The sequence below is a fragment of the Solea solea genome, chromosome 1 (assembly GCF_958295425.1).
Source record: "Solea solea chromosome 1, fSolSol10.1, whole genome shotgun sequence".
Classification (NCBI taxonomy): Eukaryota; Metazoa; Chordata; class Actinopteri; order Pleuronectiformes; family Soleidae; genus Solea; species Solea solea.
The window spans coordinates 4,678,601-4,705,516 of NC_081134.1; the positions used below are offsets into that span (position 1 = coordinate 4,678,601).

The 26,916-nt window shown below is 38.1% G+C and overlaps 4 protein-coding genes across 4 annotated transcripts in view; 3 read left to right on the forward strand and 1 right to left on the reverse strand.

The window, feature by feature from the left end:
- Positions 1 to 242: 242 nt before the first annotated feature.
- Positions 243 to 4,389, forward strand: pak1ip1 (PAK1 interacting protein 1). Its single transcript, XM_058646667.1, has 10 exons — positions 243 to 636; positions 1,150 to 1,312; positions 2,165 to 2,285; positions 2,394 to 2,468; positions 2,553 to 2,605; positions 2,695 to 2,840; positions 2,967 to 3,064; positions 3,160 to 3,259; positions 3,532 to 3,661; positions 4,249 to 4,389. The coding sequence occupies exons 1-10, from the start codon at positions 559 to 561 to the stop codon at positions 4,356 to 4,358; spliced, it is 1,074 nt and encodes a 357-aa protein (XP_058502650.1). The 5' UTR covers positions 243 to 558; the 3' UTR covers positions 4,359 to 4,389.
- A 264-nt stretch (positions 4,390 to 4,653) lies between these two features.
- LOC131470747 (transmembrane protein 14C-like) lies at positions 4,654 to 6,921 on the forward strand. The gene is made up of 5 exons (XM_058646682.1): positions 4,654 to 5,083; positions 5,177 to 5,278; positions 5,924 to 6,025; positions 6,120 to 6,207; positions 6,368 to 6,921. Exons 2-5 carry the CDS (start codon positions 5,203 to 5,205, stop codon positions 6,426 to 6,428), a joined length of 327 nt encoding a protein of 108 aa, XP_058502665.1. The 5' UTR covers positions 4,654 to 5,083; positions 5,177 to 5,202; the 3' UTR covers positions 6,429 to 6,921.
- On the reverse strand, positions 6,694 to 15,427 carry LOC131470723 (serine/threonine-protein kinase MAK-like). The gene is made up of 15 exons (XM_058646664.1): positions 14,743 to 15,427; positions 13,424 to 13,478; positions 12,899 to 13,020; positions 12,282 to 12,364; positions 11,198 to 11,330; positions 10,269 to 10,440; positions 9,556 to 9,723; positions 9,113 to 9,382; positions 8,639 to 8,832; positions 8,437 to 8,558; positions 8,063 to 8,161; positions 7,740 to 7,814; positions 7,540 to 7,647; positions 6,948 to 7,043; positions 6,694 to 6,861 (listed from the first exon to the last, which is right to left on the reverse strand). The coding sequence occupies exons 1-15, from the start codon at positions 14,913 to 14,915 to the stop codon at positions 6,701 to 6,703; spliced, it is 2,031 nt and encodes a 676-aa protein (XP_058502647.1). The 5' UTR covers positions 14,916 to 15,427; the 3' UTR covers positions 6,694 to 6,700.
- A 1,942-nt stretch (positions 15,428 to 17,369) lies between these two features.
- The window catches only part of LOC131468048 (guanine nucleotide-binding protein G(olf) subunit alpha), a 59,111-nt gene continuing 49,564 nt past the window's right edge, over positions 17,370 to 26,916 (forward strand). The window contains exon 1 of the mRNA XM_058641896.1: positions 17,370 to 18,134. Coding sequence (XP_058497879.1) covers positions 17,612 to 18,134 — 523 coding nt within the window. The 5' untranslated portion in view covers positions 17,370 to 17,611. The remainder of the gene's footprint in view (positions 18,135 to 26,916) is intronic.

The window sequence follows — 26,916 nt, forward strand, 5'->3', positions numbered from 1 at the left end:
GGAGTAAAAGTACACAATTTATTTAGAAAGTTGCTAGGAATATAACCAAAGTAAAGTACAGATACGTGAATTTTGTACTTAACTGCAGTGAACTATTTGTACTTCGTTACATTACAACGCTGCCAGCAACTCAACGCCCACATTGCTCTAAATTATGTACATTACATGTTAAATGTAGTCTGAGAATATTCATTGTAAAGAAGTGTTTTATTCACATGATTTACCGCGGCGCACACGAAAAGTTGTACATTATGCAATTGTGACGTAAAATCAATGCTTTTATTTTGAAAACCCATTTTGTTTCGGAAGTCTCGTATCGAATCGTGTGCGCGCGCAGCAGGTGCACACGTTGTTTTGGATTTTCAGTAAAAGCATGTGGGAAGGTCTTTATAAAGAAGCCCTTTCCCTATGTTTACGTTATTACATGTTATTTTCATGTGAAGTTTTCGCGTAGGTCTCATTTTGAACCTGTGCTTGGTGTCACTTCGACCAAGCGTCAACTTTATCCACAAACAATCGACGTTTGAAGAAAGCTAAGTGGCTAGCTGAAGTAGCAGCATGGCAGCTGTAGTGGAGCTGGTAGCTGGAAGCTACGAGCAGGTCGCGTTTGGTTACCGAGTGAAAACGGATGAAGAAGTAAGTTTAAGTGTGTTGTTTTGGAGTAATGTTTGTAACTGTTTGTCCAAAATGTTTAATAGTGTCTTAAATCGTGATGGAAAAGTCTATTTGTGACGCATTTGGATAGATGTATACTTTATTCATCACCAAGAGAAGTTTACATATGTCAGCAGTGTCCACAAACGTAAAATAAATAAAGATTAATGCAATGCATACTAATAAAAATACAGTAAAAACATGAGTCCGATACAAAGCAGAATGTATAGTTTAAGGTGAATGGTATGCAGTGTGTACTTCAAAATGTCCAATTCAGAAACCACCTAATAGTTTTTTCCCCAATTTTAGCATATAACTATTGTTTCCTAGACCTCGAATGTTTGTTGTTGTTACTTGACTTGAAGTATTGTTTTTAGTGGCTGTGTGTGTCTGTTTGTGTTTCCGCACTTGCCAATTTGACCAACAGAGGCCGACATAGGCTTGTTGCGTGAATGGGGTTGAAGTCTGCCATCTCTGATTGTCTTGTTTTTACAGGAGTGGATATCCAAAGCAGACTTCACTCATCACGCACACACGGCTTCCATATCAGCTGTGGCAGCCAGTGAGAGGTTTGTGGTAACGGGCAGCAAAGATGAGACCATACAACTGTATGACATGAAGAAGAGAATTGAGCATGGCGTTTTGCTTCATCATGATGGTGAGTGTCTCGAGTGGATCTAATACTTGTTTTTCTTTCTACTGTGACATGTAACAGGTGTTTTAAAGACACTTGTATCGCTCGCTTGTATTAACTTCTTTATGTTCTGTCCTCACAGAATTTAATACCTAGAATTATGTAGTCTTTATGCCATAATTCTTTACTCCAGTGTTTAATGTGTGAATAGGAGAAACTCTGAATTTGCAATAGCTACGCCATCAAACTGTGAAGTTTTAAAAAAAAGTAAAATGATCCATAATGTAGAGTAATTTCTTTTCAACATTAGGTTTTCGTGTTCAGCCCCTCCGAAGAGTCTTTGGTTAACAGTACAGGTCTGAAAGGAGTTAAGATATATTTTCTCAACTGTGACAGAAATTGTATAATAACCCATATAATATAACCCATTGTATATACCAGTGCTTTATCTAAAATGCTTCATGGTCTTCATTTTTTTTGCTGTCGGAATAAAAAAATAACCTTTCTCAAATCGAATAAATAAAACAACTTGTAGGCTGAAAGTTGCCTTATGAATTAACATTAATGGAGAATGACGTCACTGACCTCCTGTAAATTGTGCTTTCACGATGTTAGTGTTTTTGCCATGGGATTTTTGCAGAAAAATTACTACTATGTCATAGCATAACAGAATTTGTGTTATTCCTTATGGAAAAAACTGAAACGAATAATGTTCACCTGGCATCTATCATGTTTTTTGCTCAGGGTTGTTTATGATGAAAAGAAAGCTACCTGTGTCTTTAACAAAGTCTTGCTCCTTTTGCGTCTGTTTAACAGTGATTAATCCAGTAATTTTCCTTACAAACATGTGCCTCAATCTACCCTGTAATTGCACAGGCACCATCACCTGCCTGGAGTTTTATGGGACGTCTCATTTGCTGAGTGGAGGAGAGGATGGACTGCTGTGTGTGTGGAGCACGAAGAAGTGGGAGTGTATGAAGTCCATCAAAGCTCACAAGTATGTGCACACACAGTTTCAGCAGAAGCACCAAGATGTTTGTGCTTTATAGTTTGTATTAGTTTGGATGAGTCAGAGTAACAAGTTTCATCCTCTCGTTTTCTACAGAGGACACGTCACGTCGCTGTCCGTCCATCCATCTGGGAAACTTGCACTTTCAGTTGGGACAGATAAGACTCTCAGGTAAAATCCACAGCACTGCAGCACCTGTTCCGGGGAACAGAGGATCAGAAGTGACTTCTTTGTTGTTATTTTTTGTTCTTCTAGAACATGGAATCTGACTAATGGAAGATCAGCGTTCATCAAAAACATTAAACAGAGTAAGTTCAATTGTTAATTTAAAAAACTGACTGTTTTACTGAGATATTTTTTGTTTTTGAAGTGACCATAATTCCCCTCCCCCACACAGATGCACATATTGTGCGATGGTCTCCAGATGGGACTAAATATGTGGTGGTGGTAGATGACACGATGAACATCTATGACCTGGAGACAGCCTCCGTGACTGGAACAATCACAAACCCCAAAAGAATCTCGTCAATTAAGTTCTTAAATGTAAGTTTTCTGACTGGTACTCTGATTCTTTGACATTAACAGACACAGGGATGGCCATGGCTGCGATTATTGGTGTTTGCCTTTTAATCTCACCAAAAGATGACCGCAATGAATGTTGTTTTTCAGAACTCCATCCTGGCTGTTGCAGGAGACGATGAAATTTTGAGGTTATATGAACTGGGAAAAGAGAAATCGGTGTGTGAGTTCAAGGCTCATGAAACCAGGTAATTTCTTTTTCTGTGTGTGTTTAATTGTATTTGTTACTTCTTTTTGGACCTTATTTTTAACATGAAAATGAAAACTTGTTGTGTGTCTTCAGGGTGAAAGCCGTTGACAGTTTTGATATGGAGGATTACTGTGTGGTCGTGACGGCTTCAAATGACGGATTCATCAAAATGTGGAAACTCCATCTTAAAGAGGCATGTCTCTATTGTTGTTTCCTTCTCTTACAAGTAGAAGCCATTTTTTAAATTGCAGTTTCAGTCACATTCTGTAAAACATCTACATTTGTAACGGCAGTATTTTGTTGACATACTAAACATCACTGACTTAACAAACCAGTCTAATACAAGTTGTTTAGCAGCAAGAATAAGTAATGTAAGTATTTACATACACATGTATGTAAAAGAATAACATATAAGAAAAAGAAATCAGACTGTTGAGCTGCTAAATGTAATGTGATGTCCAACAGGAGCTGGATCCTCCCACCCTCCTTGGCGAAGTGAACACAACAGCCAGACTGACGTGCCTTGCTGTGTGGAAACCTTCATCAGTGCAGCAGATCACTGAGGAACCAGCAGCTCAGGCCACAACATCTGAAGGTGACATCCTGCAAACACTAAACCCTCTTTCACACTGAAATTTGTGGGTACACCTGGGGTTGTGAGGTGAAGCCACTCAAAACAAGTACTCAAAAACAGAGTTTCATTGGTTTTTCTGCCCTGTGCCTCTTTGTTCCTGTCTAAACAGCAGGCTTATTTAGAAGCAGGTAAATTATTTCCCCAAAACAACAATTTCGCTGGATACAGAGCGTGCTGAAAATCAATAAAAGTGTACGCCATGGGAGAAGCGGCTCTTGTCCTCCCATCTTAAGCTGTGTAGACACTGGTCCCTGAATTTGAGGGAATTGGTCCTGGAAAGTCCTTGAATTTGATGTCAACCGAGGTACATAATTATTGTATGGAACAGGAAGAAGTGATATGGAGCCACCCTGCTATACTATTGTGTCATGAAAAAGAAACTAGAAAATAATGTGTGCAGTACACAGTCCAGAATGTTGACACTGCACGGAGGGAATCTTCAAGCTAATGACAATATTTTACTGCCCTCAAATAAATTGGAAAGTTTAAAGGTATCATTTTTTTTTCTTTCTCACAAACACCCAACATCTGCTTTCGTCTGTCCACAGAACTTGCCCAAGAACTTTCAAAGACCAAGAGAGTTCGCATTACAATGGAAGAAGTCATTCTAGAAGATGAGAGTAAGCCCAAAAAAAAGAAAAAGGACGGTGGAAAATAATGTGACGACAATAAAAAGCTTTTAATATCTACTATGTTGTAAATCTAAACATTTTATACGTCAAACATGCCTTTATTTGTTATTTGCTACTGGGAGGTGATTCAGTGTTGTTTTGATTCAATATCTTTGTTGTGTGTACTGAAAAAGTCATGGAAAATGAGATTGGTAACATTAAAAATGGTTTAGTTTACATGTCTTTCATTCATGTGGGTTCCAACCCATATTAATACAACAGGAAATTATGCGACAGATGTGGTTGTGATTAAAAATAAGTAAAGTTAATGCAGTAATTCAGAATGATGGCAGAAATGGTGGGAAGAAAACAGAAAAGATGAGACACTAAGCAGAAGAAGATGCAGCTGAACATGATGTACACTGTCCTAAATATGAGAAGACAAGTCACAATCAGTGGAAAATGAATATACAGTTTGACATAATATGCTTTCTACAACGGAACTGAAAAGTGCAGCCACATCCTACTGCAGTATTGGAAAGAAAAATATAGGATACTTTTAGTTTATCTATTTTTTTTGTAATTTAATACCATATATGCCAGTCTTCCTCATCCTTACCAGATGGTGGCGGTAATGCACCACGGATTTTGTTACCAATTGTCAATAACGAAGAAGAAGAAGAATCAGTTGGAAGAAGAGGAAAAGCTGTGAACAGAGTGTTTCGGTTTATTTAAACACTTTTCTCTCTCACCGGAGCCTCTGTCTTATCTGGTAAGTGTTAACCTTATTTGTTTTTTTACATAACCTGTCGTTCATGATAAAAACCTTCGTTTTATACAGTTTTTCTTCACTTTTTACTGACAGACACAGTCTCCAGCTCGGTTCTGGTCATGGCTGTGGACTGGATTGGCTTCTGTTATGCTGTTCTAGTGTCGGCTGGAGGAGTCACTGGTTATGTAAAGGCAGGTAAGACAACACACAGGTTTCCATGTCTTAAGAGGACATTATATTGACTTTGATTCATTTCCTGTAGACGTACTTAAACCATAACTACTGCTGGACTAACGCTAATCCTGACCCTTACCTCATCTCAACCATACAACATGTCTTCGTTATATGATTGGTCTTGTCACGTTCTAGGGCCTTTTGTCTCCATATGAAGTCCCTTTGCTATGACTTAAGACAGGTTGGCGCAAGTAATTATTTTATTATGATATTCAAGTCATGATTCGATGAGAGTGAGCTCTTGGCACCATCTAGTGGTCAACTAGCAGTTACCTGTTTTTTTTTTTTTTTTTTTAATGCTAATCCACAAAAACCTACCTGGCCCTATGTGAACAAGTTATTTTTCTAGTGTTTTGAGATAAATGGCAATGAGTCTACCACATCGCTGTGGAGGAATCTGCACTCTTTGCAGATTTGTTTAAGTCTTTAAGTCTGGACTTTGACTAGTAATAGTACTTGTATGCTGGTACTAGGACAGTTGTCCACTTATAGCTTAAATTGACTGTGTATGGAAACACACTGTGTCATTAACAAAGTGCAGATGATCAGATTCTGAGGCCAGAAACACATGTCATATTTGAAGCTAAACCTGTATTTGCTCCATAGGCAGCACCGCCTCTCTGGCTGCAGGACTCCTGTTTGGCCTGTTGGCCGCGGCTGGTGCTTATCTGGCATCTCAAAATCCAAAGAATGTCTGGCTGTCACTAGGTGAGCATGATTAGTTTGTCTAGTCTGTGCTATAGTGCATCGTCCAAACACACAGAGCTAACAAACACGTCCCGTCCCTCCTGATGAAATGCAGGCACCTCAGGAAGTCTGACTGTCGTCATGGGACTGCGATTTGTCAACTCCTGGAAGTTCATGCCTGCAGGTTTCATGGCTTTAGCCAGGTAAAACATCATTACCACACACTTAAATGACCATGTGACTGCTACTGGATTGATAATAAACAATATTCTGCACCAGGATTATCACTGTCTTCTACCTTTTAATGACTTGAAAATCTTTTTTTGACCATGTCCTGATAAGAATGTTGTCATCTCTTTTCAGTGGAATGATGGTGGTGAAGATTATAACTGGGATGCTAAAGACGCCACACAAGTCTTCATAAAACTAAAATCCGTCTTTACTGTTAAATAATAAATACAAATTCATTTTATATGTAAAATGTGGGGAGCTGAGCTCACTTAATGTCAATGATTATTTTTGCTCCATTGTAATTAAATCATAAATGCTGCTGTTTGTGTAAAATGTATTGTACATATGCTGTATCTGCACCTTTTCACAGTTGAGAAATAATAAATTCACTTTCTTTAATACAAAAATAACTAGTTTATTTCTTTAGTTACTATTTTACAAAAACAGTCCGACGGCCTCTTCACGCTACCGATGGCCTCCGTATTTGACGGCCCAGTCGACTCGTCCGTGCACTGACTGTACGTTTGCGCTCCGTGGGAAAGTTTTCTTCCGCAAAGAGCTGGTGTTGGATCCAGGAATGTGAGGATTCACACATCTGCTCCTCCACCTGTCATACTCTGAAAAATCTTGTGTTGTAGTGAAGGAAAAAGGTGTGTTTGGACATCAGTCAGAAAGCAAAATGAAGTTGATAATGTGTATGTTTTCTGTTTACCTTCATCTGAGGGTGGCAGTTTATTTGAAGACGTCTTGTTCTTGCTTGTTTTGACTTTGGAGTCAATTCTCAGATCAGCATTTAAAGACAAATCAACTGAAAGATTCACAAAAGAAAAGTGTGTTGGAAAAACTCCTACATCATTAACAGCCTTCCAGGTAAGGAACATTCTGATTTGTTTCTAACTCCAGGGGGTGCTTTTGCCTTTTCTCTGGTATGGAGAAAGGCAAAGTCAAAGATGTTTGTTTTTGTAGTTGTGTTTTGTGTGTATTTGGTTGCATGAGTATACATATCAACATAAATCATGTAAGAGAGAGCAGTACATTCATGTTGACAATGCTACTTAACTGTTTGAACTGGTTTTATTGTACAACTTGATACTAACCAAGCACCAACTCAGTAGTAGATCCAATTATGGGTGGATAATTTATATTATATGTACATACAGTATGTATCTACTTACTTTGTTATATTTTTTGTATTATAGTGAATTTCTTAAGAAAGATCATATTTTAAAAAAAATATCTGAGCAGGCAAAATTTTGTGTGAATGTAGATTTTAGTATTTGCACTGTGAGAGTGTTGTGTCTCACCTGCCGTTGTGCCTTCACTCAGTGTCCGTGTGGTTTTCTGTGGAGCTGCTCCAGTTTCCGTCTTCTGAAGATGAGGAGATGATATATTCGTCTTGGTTCGGTTGTTGTCTGAAAAATATAACAGAAGAGACATCTGTCACATGGGAACTACTCATCTCTTCAGTAGTAGAACAGGTATGTAGTCCCTTCATTCATGTTACCTTTGGGAAGATCAACATCCTCCCGAGTGATTTCCTTCAGAAGCTGCTCATCCCTTAGTTTAGGAAGTCTGGAGTCTAATATCACGTCACAAAGGAGGAGGAGTAGAAGAGGAGGAACATGATGATAAATCATACAGAGAAATAAAACAATTTTTTTCCCTGATTTGGCCTCGAGGGACACTAACATTTAGCAAGAGTCATGAGAAGAGATGTTGTGCAATTTATTTCATTGCCTGTTTTAGTTTCCCCTCACTAATGTTACTTCTGGCTTTGATACACTGGCCAAAATACGAGACTCAAATGTTGAAATAAATGTTTCTTACCTTTACTACGGTCCTGTTGTTTGGTCAAACATGAGCTGTCCCACAGGTTTCTGTGGGTCACATGACTTACTTCTGACAAGCATTTCTTTGGATTAACACCTGAAAAAGACATCGATCTGAGAATTCACTCACAACATTTATTGTTGACCCATTTCTGATGAGACGAGCCTTTTTAGATGCAGTACATAAAGCTCTGCGAGTTTGGACATTGATGGTCATTAAAGTTGGGAAATTGTTGACTATTCATGACACAGAGTGTTTCAACAGACTGAGATTCTGTTCTGTGAAACTAAAACAACACTGACAGTTCTTTTATTTACTTTTGGTCCTTAAATGTTTCCACCACAGCAGTGAAATGTTCTTATTTTTCTCACCTGGCAGATACCTGGACTGGCGGAGGTAGTGCTGCTTGGCAGTCAACGGGGTGGAGTCAGTTCCGTTCATCCTGCCATTGTTTGGTAACTTTACTACAGTTTTTATCTTTGACTCTGAAAATCTGAAAAAAGTATTAGTTTATTTATTCTACAAAACTAATAACAAAGACACTTTTTAAAAATGTAAATGGAGAATTCTAACCGACAGCTGTCTAGTCTGTTGAGTGTCCTGTCTTTCAGGAAGCTTGTTGTGGGTTTTTTGGAGATAGAAACTCCGGCGTCTGTGTCGTCACCATCATTCCAGCTGTCGACTGACTTTAAAGAAGTCTGTCCCCATCGTTTACGTCCAGTCCTGAGTCCACATACACTGTTCTCTGCTCCAGGTGCTGCTCCTCTCTGAAGTAAAGAACAGAGTTCAAAATCAAAATCAGTAAGTTTTACTCTTGACCTGAAAAGGTTTTAAGGTCCAGGGTGTAACATCTGGAATATATATAACACAACCCATAAATGTTTTTATACATTAATAATCACTTTTTAATTTATATATATATGTATATATATAAAAAAAATTCCATTTCCGTAGCCAAATAAGCCATTTATATGTACTATAGTCAAGGGCCTTTTTAAGGTCTTTTTATAGTGGAGTTTGATGTGAACGTATCTGAATGATACCTACAGTGCACAAGCTCAACGGCTGTCCGTGCTTTACTAGACTGAGAGGTTCCTGCTGCCCTGCTGTAGCTTGCCGTATGCTTGGCTCCATGTTCTCCTGAGGAGCAGAGATCTCCTGTAGAGATTGTCTGGAGTTGTGTGGCTCAGTCTGGGTCTCACGGGGCTCTGACTCTGTCTTACACAGAGACAGAGGCTTTGGTTCCACCTCTGTCTGAGCCTTGTGCTGCTCTGAGGACTTTAAAGGGATGACGTGGAAGTAGGGATATCGCAGAGCCTGCAACACAGATATTACAAAATAAAAAATAGTTACCACATATGTTTGAGGCCAGAGTAAAAGTCACATAGTGTTGCTCTACAAAAGGTGTTATTTCTGAACTATTAACCTCTTAGGATAGAGGAATTTTCAATCATAAATGTTCTTGAAACACATCTATGTTAAAACTGTACCTGAGCAGCACTGGGTCTTTTCTCAGGATCCCACTGTAACATGTCTGTTGTCAGTGCGATGGCCTCGTTGCTGGCGTTGGGGATCAGAGATCTGAGGCTGGAGGGGACACACTTTGGGAAGCGGAAGTTCATCGAGGCGGCCAGGCTGTAGCCTTCAGGCCAGTCAGGCTGAGAAGACGAGGAACGAGATGACACAACAAATCTGTGAGTTGGTGTGTGTGTCAACACTCTTCAATGATGTGCAAGATAATAATAATCAAAGAAGAAAAACAGAAAAGCTTTCCCTACAATCAATCTGAATGGCAAACTAAAATGAGCCCAAACCTAAAACTCATATAATACTACTACTACTATTGCTACTACTACTAATAATAATACTATTGCATGTAAATAAAGAATATACCCTGATAAAAGCAAATGAATAAATAAAATGTCAAAATGTAATTGAATGCTAAAATGAAAATTTGCAAGAACAATAACAGGATGAAACGCTATTAAAAAAGTGACACAAAAAAATGATTTTAAAGTAGAAGTGTGTTTAAGTCATTTAAGCCAACTTAGATAATAAAGTAAAATAAACATAATTCTTGCTGCCAGAGTTTCATGAGAAAATAATTGTATCATGCAGTAAAAACATCATCCTCGAAAAAACACATACTGTACAGGTGATAAACTGAGGTCGCACAGACGATATGACACCAGACATGGCTCACCTTCTTCAGCGTTCCCAGCACCTGACAGATCTTGAAGACCTGGTCCACCTCGCTGTTGCCAGGGAACAAGGGTCTGAGAGTGTAGAGCTCCGCCATGATGCAGCCCACGGCCCAGATGTCGATGGGTGAGCTGTAAGTGTTGGACTTGAGTAGAACCTCTGGGGCTCGGTACCTGAAATGAGAACAGTGTTAAATGACCTGCATTACAAGTGGAAGACGTTTGACCTCTCACCCGAGAGGCTTCTTGAGTTCAGCCCCCCAAATTATGATTTTTTTTTTTTCAAGATTTACTTCATATGAAGACCTCCCGAACCAGACGACCGACAGCTAACATGTGGCCGTCACCAAATAAATAACACTGACCGATACCGATTCCCATCACAAATTAAAAACCAACGCAAACGCCGGGAACCGTCTTGTGTGAGACACCATTGCTAACCACTACACCACCATGCCTCCACTGAACCAGTGTTTTCAGAATATAAAAACAAACATTCTAATAAAAGACTGGACACATTTGTACAAGATGACAAACTGAATTACATATAGCATGACATGGTGTACTACTGTATTATCAACATGTCCTGATTGGTACTTAAATGTTATTATGCTGCATAAATGGAGGATATCCGCTTAATGAGCCCCGAATAATCACACTGTTGATTATCCAACCGTCTCGTCGGTTTGTTTTCCTCTCCCCGAGTGGATTTACTGTCATTCTCATTTGTCAGTATCCATTAACTGTCCTAATCTTTTTATGGTACATGCGCGACAAGTGATTACTGTAGCAGGAGTGACTGTGAGTCAGAGGGTCGATTCAGGTCGGGTCAACAATTTCCAGCATAGCTTATAATGTGCACCATCTCTATATCAACAGGAACAATGTAAATGCGGAGACGTTTCGTAAACAAAAACAAAATCAGTCTCACCATCTCGTGGACACATAGTCAGTGTAAGGCGGCTGGGAGCGGATTTCCCTGGCAAGTCCAAAATCTGCAATCTTCACCAGCTCTGGGCCCATGCAGAGCAAATTCTCCGGCTTCATATCTCGATGAAAATAACCTGAAAAAGTCAGTCAAAATAAACCTGCTGATGTTTGTCAAGATTTACATTATGTTATGAAATAAAACAACAAAGGTTCCTCTAGCTTCTACAGTTTGGTTGAAACCACGCACTTGTAGTGAACAACAGCAAAGATAGAGCTCTGTATTAGTTTTATGCTTACACTTATACGTATATTTGGAAACACAGCGTTAAAATATCTCGAAAAATACGCTTTAGAAAGTGATTAATGTAGAGAAATCTTGTATTAACACATAAAATATATCTGTGATATGTCAACAGAGATGAAGGAAACTAATTGAAATACTGGCTTCACTGGTGTCAACCAGTATATTCACAAAATGAATTTTCATTTGCAAGCTTCAAACTGTGTTTATGTCTCCGTTTACTCTATTGTCACGGGACAACTAGCTGTTCAAAGTTGGAAATACTGAATAATAGTCGAGATCAGTCTTGTATAAAGCACCTAAAGTAGTAAGGGATACTTGAGTAAAAGTACTAAGTATCTTACCAGAAAATAACTTTGGTAGAAGTTGAACTCACTTTTCTATAATATTACTTAAGTAAAAGTCTTAAAGTTAATGACATTAAGTATCAAAAGTAATTTTACTTTAATTTTGTAATCTAAAATGTACTTAAGTTTAAGTAAGTAAGGATGTTGCAGCATGTGAATGACAAAACTGTCGTGTAAAGCAGTTCATCAAGACGAGAAAAGCTCTATATAAATACAGACCATAACCAACTCTTCTTCCTCTGATTTTATTTGGTAGTAACGAGTAACAAAGACAGTTAGATAGGAAAGTTTATAACAATAAAACAAACACAGTTGCATGCACACAGAGTAATGTGCCTGCTAACTGTTTTAACACTACGCGTTGCTGCATATTTTTCCTACGTCACCTTTCACAAAAAAGACAAAAGAAAAGGAGAAAGGCAAGAGGAATCTCTTACCGTGCTTATGCACAAATGCTAAACCAGACAGAACTTGGAACAGAATATTCCTGATCTCATTCTCGGAGAACATTTTATCTTCCCTGGCAGCAGAGTGGAAAAACAAGAAAGAAAGATTGAAAGAAAGAAAGGATAAAGAAAAAATAGTGACCATGCTAAAATAATTATGCCTTAGTGAGAATAACAGAGATGCTGTGAAAACGGTAAGAAAAAAAGTAAAGCAAATGAAGCGAGAAATTGATCTGTTTCACTCACACCTCCTTTTCACAGAAGCACAGAGACATGAGTCATTTTTGTTTGAGAGAAAATTATGGGATGCCTCATGATTTATCAACTGTCCATCATGATTTTACTCTTTGGCTTGAAACACAATGTGTGTAAGTCTCTGTTCAATCAGTGAATTAGGTACAGGGTGTCAGTGCTGGCCGTTGATAACGCAGCATCTGGAAGAACTACCATGTTTGTGAACAATGGACAGTCCCTGCTTTATCTAAAATGTCATGTTTCTGACAAATGACTCAGGGAACTTGTTTCTGCAAAGAATAGATTAAAATAAAAAGAAACTGGCACATTTTGACTCAAACTGACCCCAAATACTGACCCCGACGTGTTCTTACCTTTCTTTCATGAGCTGATAGAGGTTTTCTTTCATGAACTCAAAGACAAAGTAGAGGTAGTCATTCTCCCTGATGACTTCCTTGAGTTTCACCACGTTGGTATGGTTCAGCTTCTTCAGAGACTTTTTTTTTTTCAATGAAACACACACACAATAGAGACATTAAATGTAGTCATTAACACATCACATCATCATTGCAGAAAATGTGAACACATTTTAGATGTATCGTACTACTGTTTTTCAATGTTTTAGGTGAAAGTTTGTTATTTTATTGTCCATAAAGAGGTTTACCACCAGATATGAAACCTCTATCGCACCCTGCTGATTTCCGGAGTAGTTACCAAAACAGTCTGTGGCCTCTCTGACCCTGCAGTGACCCTCTCTCCCCAGGATATTATTCAAAATCTTATGACAACTCCTTATATTTTAATACATGTTGGACAAAAAAAGGAGTTGGATTTTGAATTGTTGTTGTTGATTTTGAAGAATAATCTACATTATGTATAATAACTGTTACGATCCTCACCTTCACTTCTCTTAGATTCACACACTCATCCCAAGAGTAAAACTTCCTCTTCATCCTGTAGAAAAACATGATTTTCATAATTATGTTATCATTATTTATTTAATTCTTAGGCTTGAACAAAATCAATTAATGCTAAAAGTTCCTACTCAATCAATAATTCTGTAATGTCTGTAAGGTATTGTAAACGTGTTTTATTTGTTATTTATATGTTATTTTGAGGTATAATGTGGTCATTGTACAGTGACTATGGGCTACACATCAAAAACTACTACATCACTGTTATCTGGAGTGAAAAAGCTAATTTTTGATCTTGTTTTGAACTTATTTCCTCAAAAACTTTTCGCGATACATTCTTGGAGCGACAGTATACAGTGTACTTTCACCCCGTTGAGTGTCATCAGTCGGATCAGCTTACATATAACCTTACATTTACAAACAATCCTAGTGGTGCCTTGTAAAAACATGATTCATTATTAAATAAACAGCTTGGACAAATAAGGAGCCTGAAAAGAAGAAAAATAATAGTATATTAATAATAATTCTAAAAGAATGGCTACTTTTGAGAAGAAACCTGCGTTTGTTGATGCCTGAAAATGATCCCAAACCTTGTCCTTTCAAATGCCTTTTATTGGAAAATGATGCAAAGACAAAACCTAAAACATTTCAAAGCATTTTCAATCATTATTAATTAACTTCAAAGCACTGGTTATCTCACAGTTTGTATCCTTTATGGAACAAATTTCCCTTTGCTTCCTATGTACAATGGTGTTCCACAAGGTTTAATTATTGGCCCTTTGTTTTTGATATATATTATATTTAGGTGTATGAATAACTATATACCTTTATAGCAGTTTAAGAGCTTTGAATCCACTTCTCTTAACAAGCCAGTGTTTCTCATATGGGTATGAGTATCTCTTTCATAATATAGGTTTGATGGTCACATGTGTGAAATGTAATGCTGTTTTGTCCTGTATAGTTGCATTGAGTTATAAGTGAATACGTGCATTAAGTGTATTTTTACCTGTTTATTTGTGTGAAATTGAACTATTTCCTGTAATATACTCACATAGGTTGATTTTCAAGCCCCTTGAGGGTATTTGGCAGTTATTATTGCAGCTATTCATTTCTTTTTTATGTTTGTAAACCTGAATCAATACAATACAAAATACCATTTACTCATGTCTGCCAATGTCAGGATGCAACATTGGGTCTGATGCGCCCTGCAGTGTCCACTCAGGGATTAAATCAGCTTTTCCGCTATGAGACAAACACAAGCAGTAAATGTTGGTCTCTGGTGTGTCTAATGGAGCTGCACTCACCTCTTTATGGCCACCAGCTCCCCAGTGTCATTGCTCTTTCCCAGGAGCACACTGCCATACGTGCCGTCCCCCAGCTGCTTCAGAGTGGTGTAGCGCTTCATGGTCCACAGAGAGACATGTCTCTCCTTCACTGTGGAGCAATGACTGCCCCACACAGTCCAGCAGTCAGTCATTGTAAGCACAGCCACATCTCTCCTTCTACCTCTGTAAGGCTGCTCACAGGCTTTTACTCTGACAACAGGTGTAACACCCCCCTGTCTGGTGATGAAAGAGTGGATGTTTATCTGGTGAGGGAAAGTGGAAAAGTGACGCTGCTATGTCCACCCTGCCTGTTGCTGCACTGTGTGTGTCTCACCTAGTCTGATAAACTATAAGCCCTTGCGGACAGAGGAAGGGCAAAGACACTGTAAGGGATTAAAAGTGGAGCTTAAAAGAATGTGTGCCAGGAAACAGACGTGCAGGAGGAGCTGGTTTTACCTCATTAAGCTCGCTGACAAAGAAAGAAAGGAAGCAGGATCATGCTGGCACATTTCTGTTTTGTCAACAAGTCTGTATTCATGAAGTGGATCCAGGGACAGACATCTTTGGCTAACTTAAAATGAATATAATGTCCTGGGGGGGTGTTAGGACAACTGAGCTGTGTTGTATTAGAGCCACTCAAACCATAGTTATTAGACTAAATGTACCTCAACCCAAGTCCGAACTTATTTTCTTTCTTTTGCTTTATTGTTATCTTTTTGGCTGTCATTTAGGGTTAGGATTAGCAAAATGCATCGGAAACCACAGTATATAGAGATAAGTGGGGAAAACAAAGTTATTTGTCAAAGCTTTCAGAAATGAATGGAGTGGAAAGTACATCTTGGTCAGACAAACAAATTATTTCAGGGAAGTCCAATGAGTGCAAATGTAAGCATGGCAAAACTTTTTAATAGCATGTCTTTGGGTTTATAAGTCATAATTACTGGTTTTATGATGGGATATTTTTCAGATATTGACTTACAGATAAGCTATCAAAGGGAATGTTTTGGAAAGTTGAATTTAATGATGAATAAAACCATGAACCTGGTGCTTTTGTTGCACAGTAGCTTTAATGTAGGAGATACTTTCCCTCTGTGTGCGCTCATAAAAAATGCCCAAAAATTAAAACAAAACAAAAAAACAAACCCCAATCATGACGTGCTCTATTTTGAGGGAATTAACTTAACTCTTAATTTGTTTTTAACCAATGTGGATTGTTGCATAAGTTAGTTATTCATTACATGGACATACAACTGAATGACTTCTTTCTTGTCTCTGGTTTTCAAAATGTGCTTATGTTTTATAAGTGTGCCATCTAGTGGTAGTTTCACCTCTGCACCTGACTGTGAATTCTTTCTGACCTATGATAATAAACGATCCGTCTCGATAATAATCCGATTTCTCCCAATTATAGAATTTTTTTCTTCAAATGAACTGCAAATGTCAAACAACATTAAAATGTCCCATATAGTAGAAGATGTTTTCATATTCCAGGATATATCTGGTATGGTGATGTTTGGTTAGTAGCTAAAATAGTAAAGAACTATATTTTCCCTGGCAGCCACTGAGACTAACACAATTATCCTTAAAAAAAACCAGAGCCCATATTTGACACACCCACAGTCAGATTTAGTCCAAAAGAATTGGCGACATCTTAAGGTTGATTTAAACTTGTGCAAAAGATGGAGTCTATCATTCCACCTGTGCAAAATCCACTTGCGTTTCAGTCTATTTCGGATCAAGCACAATAAAATAACCGCGTAAGTGTTTTGCCAAGCCATGTTTGTTGCCACTTGGTACTCGCTGCTGCCCTCTAGAGGAAGTATTGTGTAAACACCAATAGAAGCGCAAAAGACGCTGGAGATAATGTTTGGGACAAACAAAAACGGAGTATAAATGTGCCTTAATGGTGAAGACTGCAGTTTGTAACAGTCGTTCAAAACACGACATGTGTGTTGGTTTCTCTGTTTTTGACACCATAGAAACATGGCAACAAAAGATGGCTGCCTCTGTACAGCAAGGCCCTTTTCCTAAAATGCATATAAAAAGCTTATTCTAACCATATGGTTTTTATTGAAACCATCACGCACATAAACAAACTTACCTATGGGTAGTTCATTCAACTAACCTTCCTCAGTTTCCCACACTGGACCTTTAAATGTATTAAATACTCCTTATGTCACAACAATGATCCACTTGTGCAAACATACTCACAAACGTATTCAAATGCTGTCACTAAACCCTGTTACTGTAAATGTCAGAACTCGAGGATAAAATGTTGTTTACGGCAGTTTTGAAGAGATTTGTCCTGCAGCGACGTCTTTTAAAGACAGACTCACTGCGCCAAACACAAAGGCTGAGCGACTCCAGCGCACAATGAGTCTTCAAGCATGCAGGCATGAAATGTGAGGAATGAAAATCATGAGCAGCATTCTCGAAATGGCCATACTGTAGTAAGATCACGTGCCGCGCATTTTACCTAACAGCTGTGCAGTCAGATTGTGGAGTGTCTGCGCACAGTGCGCAGCGGAGAGCCGCTTTTTCCCCTCCGAGCCTGTGCTTTTGGTTACTTACGGTAAGGTGGACCCGCAGTGTCCACTAAAGGATCAGGTGATCCACGAGCTGAGGAGCGAAGGCTGACTGTGGAAAATGCAAAATGACATATAGCAAATGTCCGAGCATAATTCATTCACGTTTTCGCCACAAAGTCGGACTTAAATCGCACCGCCGGAGCTCCAATGTGACGATGGCTCGTTAGGGCTGGTGGCGCGACTGCGATTTTTTTTTTTCTTTTTTGGGGGATATTTTAATTTATGAAAAATCACATTCACGGACAAATATTGCTGTCAACATGGGGCTCTGCTACAGTTTGCGTCCCCGGCTCTTCGGGGACCTGAGCGGGTCTATCTCCAACGCTACCTCGGACTCGGACCAGCCTCCGGACGCCGCCGTGCCCACCCGCGCCGGGGGAGCTCGCCCGGAGGACACCGGGGGATCCGGGGAGACTTCGTCGCTACGCGCCGGTGGCGGCCCGGTGCGCCCCGGGGACCCTGCTGCCAGGCTGCCGGCCGGGGAGCACCGCCGTGGAGACACCGGCACCGACGGTGTGCTCATACAGAACGGAGGTGGTGGAGGTGGCGGAGGAGGCGGCGGTGGCGGAGGAGGCAGCAGCGGCAAAGGGACAGGGAAGGACCGCGGCCGACGCTTACAGCTGCTGCAAAAGCCCAGCACCCAAAAGCAGAAAAACTGGGACAAATTGCTGGTGGAGGAGAAGGAGGCCGAGAAGGATGCAAAGAAAGTCAGTAAGAACATTGACAGGGAGCTGAAGGAGCAGAAGCGAGAGTACAAACAGACGCATCGACTGCTGCTGCTCGGTAAGTCGCTGTCATTGTGTTTTATAATTAGAAACCAAAAAGTACATGGCCTTTTACTAACCATGTCACTACTGTGTGTGCTGGTGGTGGTGGTGGTGGTAGTGAGGCCTGTTGTTGTTGCCACATCTGTGAGCTTTAGTGTGAACACTGTACTGTACACCTCCTCCTCCTCCACCTCCTGCTGCTGCTGTTGTCACTGACACATGCTGAAGATGGACGGAGCTGAGAAACCTGGAGGTTCTATGTCAGACTCAAGTGCCACATGTAGGCTGAGGGATGAGGATTTTGGCCAGTGGTCAGCAACTGGCGGCCCGTGGGCCAAACCTGGCACGCCAGCATTAACATCCGGGCCCATAGATTCATAAAAAAGAAAATCATAATTTCAAATGTTTGCTTTTCCTTCACAAAAACGACAAAGCCATTTATTCTCAAAAAAACACAACCCAATATTAACTGAGTCAAAGAGAGATTTCAAGACATTCTGTGGCAAATTCAAGTTACTTATTTAAACCCACATGATTGGCCATTTTTGTACAATATTGAATAGTTTACTTGGAAGAAAAAGGGTTAGTTGACTTGAGTTGTTATTTAGATTTTGGCTACTAGGCAGGTTTATCTAGAGCAGTGTTTCTCAATCTTTTTAGACCAAGGACCACTTAACCCATAAAAAACCACTCACAGACCACCTAACTCAAAATAGCCCCAAAACGGATGCGTTCAGCGGTGTCACAAACTGGTCCACTGCACTGCTCAAGTCAGACTATGCTACAAAACAAATATTACAAGCTACTAGTTGATTTGATATTGAAAACAACACATATATGTTGCAGGCAGTTTGAGAAACACTGAAATTAAAACACTGAAATTTGAAATTTTAAAACATATGCTACTTGCTAGTCACCTCACGGACCACACTTTGTGAAAGGCTGATCTAGAGCAATAATGAATTGTATAATGCTCTATAGTTGTATAGTATGATACAGATAAAAAACTGCCCATCAGCTGATAGTGCTGTGTATTGACAAGAATCTATATCCAGGTCCAGGGGTGACAATACTATAATATATTGCGATTTTTTTCCCCCTTCAAAATATCCTATTTTTTTTAGAAATAACAGCGTGATACACACAAACAATATACTGTTGAATTTGTCAACATTTGACTTTGTCAAGAAAGTCAAACATTCTGAGAATCTGCTGTTAACTAGATGAAGGAGGTTTAACTACAACTCTAAACCACTGTCAAGAATATTTCCAATATATCCTTTACAGCACTTATGAATTATCACAAATAAGTATATAAAGTATAAAGTATTTTTCTGAATTAAGCATACAGTGCATTGTAATTTAGTACATATTGGCCTGTATCTTGTAAAACTCTATATTGTTACAGTATATTGACTATAATTTAAATGGATTTATTACTACTTTGTTGGTATAGTGGAAGCGCGTGATTCTCCAGAGACTATTATAACCTACGGCTGCAATCAGTGATTATTATTTCATAATTGATCAATCTGTCTATTGTTTTCTCAGTTAATCGACAAGTTAAGTCCATACAAGGGTTGATGTCATCAAATGTTTTTGTCTGCAAACCAAAAATGTAGTTTTACTGTCACATACAACAGCAAAGAGAACATCAGATTTCAAGCTGAAATCAGAGAGATTTTCATTAAAAAAATCTCATGCCAACTCATTAATCATTTATTAAAAATGATTGAAGATTATTAATGTAGTAATTGACTAATGATCAGTGAATCGATTCTTCGCAGCAGACATATTATTTACTTTAAGTGCATCCAATAAATGAGTCTATATTGTGATGGAGAAGATAGATGCAGTATCACATGCAGTATTTGTATTGTTATTGTGTAACAGTATAGTAGGTTGTAGTAAACAAATCTATATGGAGACAACTTAGCTTTTGTAATGCATAGTCTGAGACTGTGATTGACATTTCAATAGTATAACATAGTTGACTAGACTGTTGCATAACAGCGTGTTGTATACAGTAATACTATCATATACTATGATATAGTGTACAGTGTAAAAGCATGCAGTGTTAAGAGGTTATAATATAGAATAGTATTGTGGTCTGTTGCCTGTGATTTATTTTTGTTTGTATGTTTTGGACAGCCGAAGAAAAATAGTACTTTGAATGACAGTGGGATGTTTAAAGTTAAAGTTTTCTTATAATAACAATGAACAAGTGGCAGAGTAGAGTGCAGAATGGAAACTCATAGTATAGTATATATATATATATATATATATATATATATAGTATCTGCTGATATTGTGCCGATAATACCAAACATCCCTACTGGAAATTATTACGTTCTCAGATGTCTTATTTTGTCCACAAACCAAAATGATTCAGTTTGAATGATGCCTTTGTTACATGGAGCAAAGAAACCAGAAAATATTCACATGTAAGAAGCTAAGCTAAACAACAACAACACTCAAACTGATTCATCGATTATCAAAATAGTTGACGATTAATTTAGTAATCGATTAATTGTCACAGCCCTTGTTTTGTGTAGTAGTAGTGGTATGGAAAGTATTTACATTTAAGACATTTACATTCATTTTTTTGCATAATAATAATAATAATAACAGTAGTGGCAGGTACAGTGCAGAATAGTAGTTCATAATATAGCACAGTTTTACATTGCATAACATAGAAAAACAGTATTATATAGTATAGTACAGTATAGTATAGCATAGCATAGCATAGCATTGCATATCATTGTATAGCCGTTTTAGTGTTACCGGGCTGGTGATCTGTTCAAAGTCTATTTGGGTAACATATAAAAAATAGCCATTTTAGTATCATCATGATAAACATATAAAAGCAATAACAGAATACAGTACAATATTATATTATATATATATACATATATATATATATATATATATATATATATATATACATGAATGGATGGATGGATGGATTGATAAAAAAAAAGATACCAAGTATTCCCATAAGAGCACAAATGTAAGGTTTGTGTCAGCTGCTAATATTTAAAAATAACCCAGTCCAGTATGAGGGCACCTGATGTTTTTTTATGGCATGTCAGGTAAATTCACAGTATAATCACAGTCATAATTTACTGAGGAGTTTATCAGGAGAGTTGTGTTATAACATCACACATACCATAATAACCATGTGTGTAAGGTAACACGGTGTTAAAGTCCGCCGCGTAAAACTGCCTCAGCGATGAGGAAAAACTATGTTTAAATGTCGCTACATTTACACTAAAAATAGCCACCTCTTATAAACAGTGTCACACCTAATGCCACAGTGTGTGCGTATGCTTTACTTTAAACAGTGCACCGCTCTGGTACTCTACATAATAAATGGCTACCAGTTTAATTTCCTGAGTAAACAGCCCTCGCTAATTACACACAGGAAGAAATGGCTCATCCTAATGAAGTCACACAGGGACGTGTCATACATTCTTCCATGAGCCAACAGCTGAAAACTATAGTGACCTGTCTCACTGTGTGATTTTAGTGTGTTATTATGGTCTTTGTACGCCAGTCACGATGGTTTTTTGGGAGCGACAGTATGTGTCCTGGTTTGTCCAGGAGCTTCAGCATGAGCCACACTTGCTCCCACACACTTTTGGTTTCTCTGAAGAGGCCTTCGGGACTTTACACCCTCCTGGTCTCCAGTAGGACTCCTGTTGCATGCCAGAGGACTGAGGTGGTTTGTGTTCCTCTGAAAGTGGACACCTTTCAAATAGTGTTACATTTCAAGGCAACGTATGTGAGCGAATCTGGGTCACTTTATCTGTTTGTATTTGCTGCGGGTATTTAGCGGAATAATGATAGCCATAAAGTACCTTTCGTATTTACATTCATCCTGCCATGTTCAGCTGCCGCTGTTAAATTTATATTTATAGACATTAAAAAATGATTTTTGGTGTTAATTTTATACATTGTACAACTCCGAGGAAAGATTCTGCAAAACTCAGGGTAGATTGAGGGAAAATGTCTGAACAGAATTCTAAAAATTAATCACAACAAAGGCTTTTTATTGTTCAATTTTAATGTATATTTTTTTAAAGGTGCAGAAATGACAATTAAAATATATCTTCATGCTTGCAAATAAACCCTTGTCAGTTACTAGTACAAATAGGACTGTGACGGTACATTATAGCGAATGCAGTGACCTTTCCAAAAGAAAAAGGCAGTTTCATTAAATTCATTATAAGAAAACAATACAGGGATTTAAAATGTTGTCAAAAAGAATGTAAAATAAAGTTAATAAAGTATGGGATTGAACACAAGCGAAATAAATACATACATTTAAAAATGAAAAGTGATATACAACAAATAAATCAATGTAAAAAAAAAAAGGACGTTGAATGCTTCAGAGATCAACTTTTGTTTGAAAGAGAACATGGATTTTATTAGTTTATATAAGAATGAAATATACTGTTTATCAGAGCTGAAACAACAAATCCACCAGTCAATCTGCAGGTGTGAATGTGAGAGTGAAGCCATGAATCACTGGAACAGGAGGATATGATATGATATGACTCCTCATGAGCACAACAACATTGTCAAGGTGCTGTGGCTGAAAGAAAAAAAAAATCTAAATTCTTTTAATAGAGTTCCCACAGACTTTATATTTTAGTGCATGAATACAGGGACAGGAACTGGAAGGCCAGTTCCTTTTCTTTTTTGGAAAGGAAGTGACTTTATTGTTGGGTCTCTTGGACCACGTTCAGTGTGAGCCTATGATCATATCTGGTGCAGCTTTCCTAGATGTTTTTAAACCCCAGCCTTATCACGACACATACGCAACAACAACAACATACTGCTAATGTAGTAGCAGGGAAACAGCGGGACAATGATTAACATGTGTTGTCATTTGTTTTCATTGGTTTTTGAGTCATGCATGTGAAACCACGTTTTTTGCACTGACGTTCGTTGTGGAACCCTTTAAAATGGAGTTGGATGAACTTTGCTTCCGTCTGAATAGGTTTTATCATTGACCTGACTTCTTTGAACTTTGCCACGAACTCAGCTGAGTTCCCAGCTAATACAACGACCAACAGAAAACAAATGTTGCAATAACAACAAAGTACAAATACAAGTACTACTGTACTTAAGTACAAAATTCACGTATCGTTACTTGACTTTGTTATTTATATTTCTAGCACCTTTTAATTTTATGCCACTACTTTTCCTCTAACTATCTTTGTTACTCGTTGGTAATGGTCTGTATCTATATAGACCTTTTCTAGTCTTGATCAGCTGCTTTACATTGCAGTTTTGCCATTCATCCATTCACACGCTGCAACATGTGGTCAAGTGTCTTGCTCAAGGAAACATATAGACTAGCAGAGCCAGGAGTTGAACCCATAACCTTCCAGTTGAAAGAGAACTCGCCCTACCACTGAGCTAGCATGGCTCAATCCTCACTTTTTTAATACTTTTACTTCTAAAACTTAAGTACAGTAAATATCATATACTTTAAGACTTTGACTGAAGTAATATTATAAAAAAACTGACCAAAGTTTTGTGTTAAAATACTTGTAGTTTTACTCAAGTATCCCTTTTTAAGGTACTTTATACAAGACTGTTGAAAACACACAGGCTCGGATTATTGTCGTGATTGTGATTTTGGTAACTGTTGTGAAATGTCCAACAGAGTAAATCAGAGTCAACTGCACCACATTAGAAAGACGTGCCTGTGCTCGGTCGCCTTCATTTGCTTACTTTATAATTCTGCTTTATCAAGAGCTTGTGTCCCACAGAGACTGCTCGAACGTTCTTTCCGGCCTCAGGGGAAAAGAAAAAAAAAAAGATTTCAAGGAGGCTAATTTTATCTGGATATCACTTGGATGTCTGCCTTGTTTGTACCGTACATGCTTCAATTACAGTCAGGGTTTGTAAATAAATGGAGAAGATTTATACACAAGAAATGAACTATTTTAAGTGACAGATATTCTTAGATTTTTCTGAACAGTGTACTTCAACAGGCACCAGGAAAACCAGTGTATTTGTGTGTATTTAATGCAGTAATTATGCCGAGTCAGCATACAGCATACATCTTTACATTGTTGAGAGTTGATCTGCCGCTATTTTTAAAACCCTCACGCTGCCGTGGGGAAGAAATGAAACCCCAAATTTAGGTGGTGCCATTGCCATTTTGCAGCACAGATCTGCTTTCGGCCTGAAAATACTAAAAATATCTTTGTGAGACTCTGAAAATTGACTACACCGGTAGAGCTGAGTATTTTTAGACTGTTTTATTACAATGTTTAGTTGAGAAAAGGAACTGGAAAGTCAGCACATGCTCACAGAGGGATTTATCGTGGAATATTTCTGTGATTATTGCAATGTACTGTAAATATTACAATTATGGTTTAAATCTCCTCTCCAGGCGTCTGAACACATGATACATGGTACTACATAAAATAGGGCTGCAATCATTTTCATTATCGATGAATCTGTTTATTATTTTCTTGGTTAATCTAACACTTGTTGATCTTTGAAAATTCTTGATCACTGTTTCCCAAACCTTGAAATGATGATATTTTTAATTGTCTTGTTTTGTCAACAAAACAAAATGACTAGTTTCAGTGATTTCTTTGTTATATGGAGCAAAAAAACCCGGAAAATATTCACATTTAAGAAGCTGAAAAATCAGGAAGACTTTGTTTTAATAATTAAAAAACCCCACACAAAACAAAATGTTACAAAATTTGCTCATATATACATTTTGAAGGTACAGTGTGAAGTTGGTTGTTGCAGCTGAGTATTACCTCATTTCACCTGTTCCTTCCAAGTGTGTTTGAGGAACCTATGTATCAAAACTGAAAAGATGTTTCGTATGTCCTTTTGTGGGCTTTTGTAAAGATGTGGTATTCCAGAATGACGACCTTGACAATCAAAAAAATAAGTGTAATGATTGTGAGAACGTGTCCCCATAAGCAGAAGGTGAAGTAACAATAAGCAGAACAGATTTTTGAGTGGATGTACTGTAGGTACCTTGAAATTAGGACATACACACACTCTCTAAGTGTAGTTCAGAGTGCAAACTAAATATACAACTCATACAGTACTTCCTTATACAGGATGCTAATTTGTTTGGTTCTGTAACATTCATGGGGAACTGTGTGTAATGCTGCCTGCACCCACTAGAGAGTGATGTGGGCCAGTCACTTATTTTGTGACCTTGCTTCCTGAAGTGGGGAGGCCGGACCTGTGATCTTTGGGCAGGGTTGGGGTTGTGGTGGTGGTAGCAGTGGCAGCGGTGTTGGTGTTGGTGCTATTTTCACACCACAATAGGTGAAGTGATGGTTCCTGTCTCGATTTGCATGATGCACAACTCTGCTGCCCTCATTTCTCTACGTAAAATAAGTATTTGCATTGTGTTTGCGTAATGGGTACAATAACAGTGCACTCCTTTGTTATATGTTACCTAAATAATCCTTCATGGGTGTCTTATGCTGTAGAGTGATCTATGAGTGTTTGCAATGCAAGCATGTATATATGTACTGTATGTATGTATATACAGCTCTACTGTACATGTAATGGTTGTTTTTGACTCTGAGCTCAGTGAAGCAACAGTTTAGCATTAGCTTCTTGTCACAGCCCTGACCTACAAAGTTGTCGTGGCTGCTCCAGAAGGTAAAAAAAACCCGACTCTCGGTCTCACATGATGTGACAGAATGACAGCAGTGTTCGTGTTGACGTTACAGTGGTCGTCTAAAAGTAAAGTAAAAGTGCACAGAAGGGTAGTGAAAGAGTCACACTTTAACAAATCCACACCCCATTTCGATGTGGTTGAGAGGAAGCCACAGCAACCTGAACATAAATGTCAGACACTAACAACACTCTGAAATGTCATAACCATAACTCGCATCACCACACTGGAGTTAATGTAATACCTGTTCTGTGTTTATCTTTATCTATCTGTCTGTCTGTGGTGTACAATATATAAAAAATATACTTTATTTGACACTATACCTACGACTTACTCTAAAATCTCTACTACTCTACTACTGTCTTTTCCTCATGATGAAGCTATCCAACATTATATAAATTATATAAATAAAATGACCATACCTCACAACTTAGTGGTGTTTGCAATAATCTAATACCATTGCATCATTCTACAAAGTGACATAATGCACAGAGTACTTTAAGTGCAAGAACATTTTAAATGTAATGTTTGTACTTTTACTTCAAATGCAGGACCTTTTCTTGACAATAGAAGGGTGGCATAGTAAGTTGTGCAATGTACAGTAGTAATGAAGTACATTTACAGTAGTTTCCCTTGATATACGTATTTGAGGAAGAGCAACTTATTAAAAAGTACAATATTTTGCTCTTAAAAGTGGAAAAGTAGAAATAAAACAAGCATAAAGAAACAACTACATATCCCATCTTCATACTGTGCAATGGAGATATTTACTTGATGTAACCAGTCTTAAATTTTCTCTACGTCGTGTTCAGTGAAATGAAGACCAGGATGCAATTCTTCTTCTCAGTCTGTATTATTCCACAAACAACATGCACTCATTCATCTGCTGCCATCTGATCACAGATTCCATCTCCAGCCATATTGATACGATTCTGGCTCAATTAATAAATTTAAAATAATATTACAATCATTAACATGAGTTCTTAACATTTCTTTTAGCTCTTAACTCGTTCATATTTCAATAAACCAATCCATTAACCACATTAATCATAATGAAAGTGCATCTCCATACCTGTATTATTCCACAAAAAACATGCAGTCATTCATCTGCTGCCATCTG